Raw genomic sequence first — 3,304 nt, forward strand, 5'->3', positions numbered from 1 at the left:
ATATATATGTATATTTATATATATATATATGTATATTTATATATATATATATATATATATATATATATGGAAATTACCTTTACAGCCAATAATCCAAGAAAGCAGGGCTTGTCAAAAAGATGAGCCAACCACAAATGTTTTGTATCTCCCTAGTAACAATACGAAGCTGGTTAATATTTGATTGATGCATAATGGCAGAATTATAAGCTATGAAAGCGGACTTAACAGAAATATAACATGATGGATTAGTTCAACATACTGTAATGGTGTATAGCCTATACATGACATCATTCATTCCACCCGTTTCTTCGTTTAAAGATCGCCAGTGTCTTTCAATAGTGTACTTCGTAATCACATTTTCCACACGTTTGCGGAAATAGTCTGCCATCTGAGTCACCATTTTTAGAGCTTCACTGTTGCCAGCCAAAACATATTGATCCACTAGACCAGCCATTATCTGCTGGTTCCAAGAAATTAGGAACGGGATATGATAAAAGAGACAGACAAAATCTTTAAAACTGGTAAAATTTTACCTTGTGAATGGTGTAATATGGAGCCCAGACTTGCTTGATGGCTTCAAAACGGTCAAAAAACTCGGTTGGGAAAGCAGAGAGGTAGCCCGAGTCCATCTTTTCTTGACAGGCAGCGAGTGCTGATACCACTGCAGTCATCTTCTCTTTGAGAGTGTCATTATTGGTGCTAGCCCACATTTGAGCTGTGGCACTCAAGTAATGCCCTATATTTTCGAAAGAGATGTTACATTAGTGAAATTTTCATCATAGAAGAGGACTCATAATGATATTCAACAAAGTTATGAATCAAACTCATTATGCTATTCCCTTCAACGGCTAATAAATCCAAATGTAACTAGATTTATTGTACCGACAAAGGGATCAAGAAATGGCCTACAAGATTACCCTTCACATTTCATGGAAAGTTTCTTGCTATTAAGATAGAGGTCAGGTATGCATACATCTTACCCTCTCCGGGGCCCACCTCCACGTGGGGTATATTGGGTTCGTTTAGTTTGGCTTTCTCCATTAGGATAGGTGCACGACAAAAGGCTAAAAGTGCCTCCACACAAACACTTCGACTAATTTCTAGCATCATCATACTCCAAATTAGGTAAACTATACAAATTAAAGATACAAAACCCTGTGTCGTATTTTGAAACATGCGTACGTAAATAGGGAAGTTTGGTCACAAAAGGCAATATATCAAATAGAGAAATATGGCTGCATAAATAGAATGGGTTCCATATCAGAGAAAACAAAGGAATATGATCCATTGTATCACATAAATAGACACAAGTATAAACCAAATGATTCAAGTAACACTATTGAAGTACACCAACCTACGAAGTGACCACGAAGCTCTTGATTTGGTGATTCCCAACCTCCATAGGCAGTGGCAGGAGTCGGCAAACCGGCAGTCTTCCTAAAGCTCCAAACCAAACTATCAACATCCAACATCAACAAGTATTCCAAATTGGTTTGTTGAGCTTGACCGTGAATCGAATCAGGGTCCAATCTCACATCACCCAAAGGAATTTCATTCAAGAAATTCCCAGAAACACGAGACCTAACCCCGAGTTTTTTCATCTGTTTATACATCATCATCCAAGAATATTCATCTTCCTGTTTCAACACTTTCCTAGGGAGCAAACTGGCCCAAGCAGAATCATCAGTGGGAGTCAAATGGTTATGAAACAACCCCACCTCTTCTTTCCAAGTGACATTATCTGAATTCAGTAATTGGTACCGAAACGTATGCGACGAGAGCTCGGTTGGAATGTTGGTGCATTCCTTGCCCACAACACAATCACAAAACAAAAGCAAAAGCACAACAGCCAGCATCTTCAACAACATGAAGACTTCCATTGTGGTTTGAAGAAATATGAACACTTGGATAGCTTATATAAGAAATCACCAGACCCTATTATTGATATGAGTCAATAGCCATCTCAAATTCAATTGAAATACCTAATTTGTAACTACTTAAAGGATGATCAGTAATGAATAAGACATGTGACTGCCAAAACCGATAAAGTCTCGTGGAAGACAAAGCTTGTTAACTTCCGCAACAAAAAACGGAATTTGGGCAACAATTGAATCAATAATCATCATTCACAACCAAATCAGACACTCCGAAAACGAAATTCAGTGTGGGAAGATTACGATTTACGATCCCTTTTTATGGGATTTCTTCGAAAGTAAATAATTGGAGAAAGAAGAATGGATTATAAGAATTTACAGAGACTCAATTCCTTTTGTGGGAATTAATCATCAAAGAGGAATAATGTCGTCTAAGTTAAGAGATTCTCGATGCAGATGAAAGGTACAAGATACTAGAAGACAGGGGAAAAACTCACGGATGGGATGTCGTTATCTATGGAGGATTGATGACGAGAGTGAGTGAACATAAACAAATAGCTGTGATTGACAGAGAAAGAGATGGAACCAAATGGAGGTTTTCAGAATGAATTCAAAAATAGGGAATTTGTGATCCGAAAAAGGGTGAAGAATTAGGGTTTTCCTGATAAATATGTCGTGTTCTTTGCTCCCCGCCTTTTTGTTCGGTTTGTGAGGCTGGACATGGAACCACTCAGAGAGAGTCACTTTTTACAGTGCATTCCTCTGCTTCCAAATTGGGTGTTTGTGTGTGACAGTGTCAGGTCTGGATATATATATATATATATATATATATATATATATATATATATATTGAACATATTCTTTGTCTGTACATCTATAATGTAATATTAAATAGAAAAAATTACAGTTTTGGTCCCTAGGATTTTTAGTTTGTCTTGGTTTTAGTCTTTACAATTTTTTTTGTTACAGAATAGTCATTATGGTTTGTAATTTTGATTAGAATTAGTCACATTCAGTTAATGGTTCTTAATCTTAAGTCGTTAAATGAGAGGTATTTTGGTATATTTAATTTTTTTCTCATTTAAAAATATGATAATCGGGTTATTCGGTTATAAAATTTGGGGGTTTTTTGAAAAGCAATGATAAGTGAAAGGGTTTAATACGTTAATGTGCCTAAATTGTTTTAAAACTCCCACCACCTTATGTGATATAATTACTTTTCATTTAGATAATTGACATTATCTCATGTTATGTTGGAAAAGTCGGTGAGTATTTTGCCGGAGCCTGTTTAAGCAGAATCGAAAGGAAAGAAAGAAATATTTAAGTCTGTATTTATCAATATGAATATGTGTTGCTGTTTAGCTTTATCTTGCTGTGAATCTATAAGGTGAGTTTAATTTTACCAACTTTCCTTGTTTGAAAACTTGGTG

The 3,304-nt window shown here is 35.9% G+C and overlaps 1 protein-coding gene across 2 annotated transcripts in view; it reads right to left on the bottom strand.

Moving 5' to 3' along the window:
• LOC112518857 overlaps nt 1–2,595 on the bottom strand; it is a 5,467-nt gene extending 2,872 nt beyond the window's left edge. The window contains exons 1-4 of one of the 2 annotated variants that reach the window (XM_025126632.1): nt 1,355–2,595; nt 534–736; nt 260–457; nt 78–149 (exon numbers count right to left, since the gene is read on the bottom strand). In XM_025126632.1, coding sequence (XP_024982400.1) covers nt 78–149; nt 260–457; nt 534–736; nt 1,355–1,880 — 999 coding nt within the window. In that variant the 5' untranslated portion in view covers nt 1,881–2,595. Of the gene's footprint in view, nt 1–77; nt 150–259; nt 458–533; nt 737–980 lie in introns of both variants that reach the window. The other variant, XM_025126633.1, reaches the window with a different exon arrangement.
• Between the last annotated feature and the right edge of the window lie 709 nt (nt 2,596–3,304).

Source organism: Cynara cardunculus (genome assembly GCF_001531365.2).
Source record: "Cynara cardunculus var. scolymus isolate 2C chromosome LG 10, CcrdV1, whole genome shotgun sequence".
In the NCBI taxonomy this organism is placed as follows: Eukaryota; Viridiplantae; Streptophyta; class Magnoliopsida; order Asterales; family Asteraceae; genus Cynara; species Cynara cardunculus.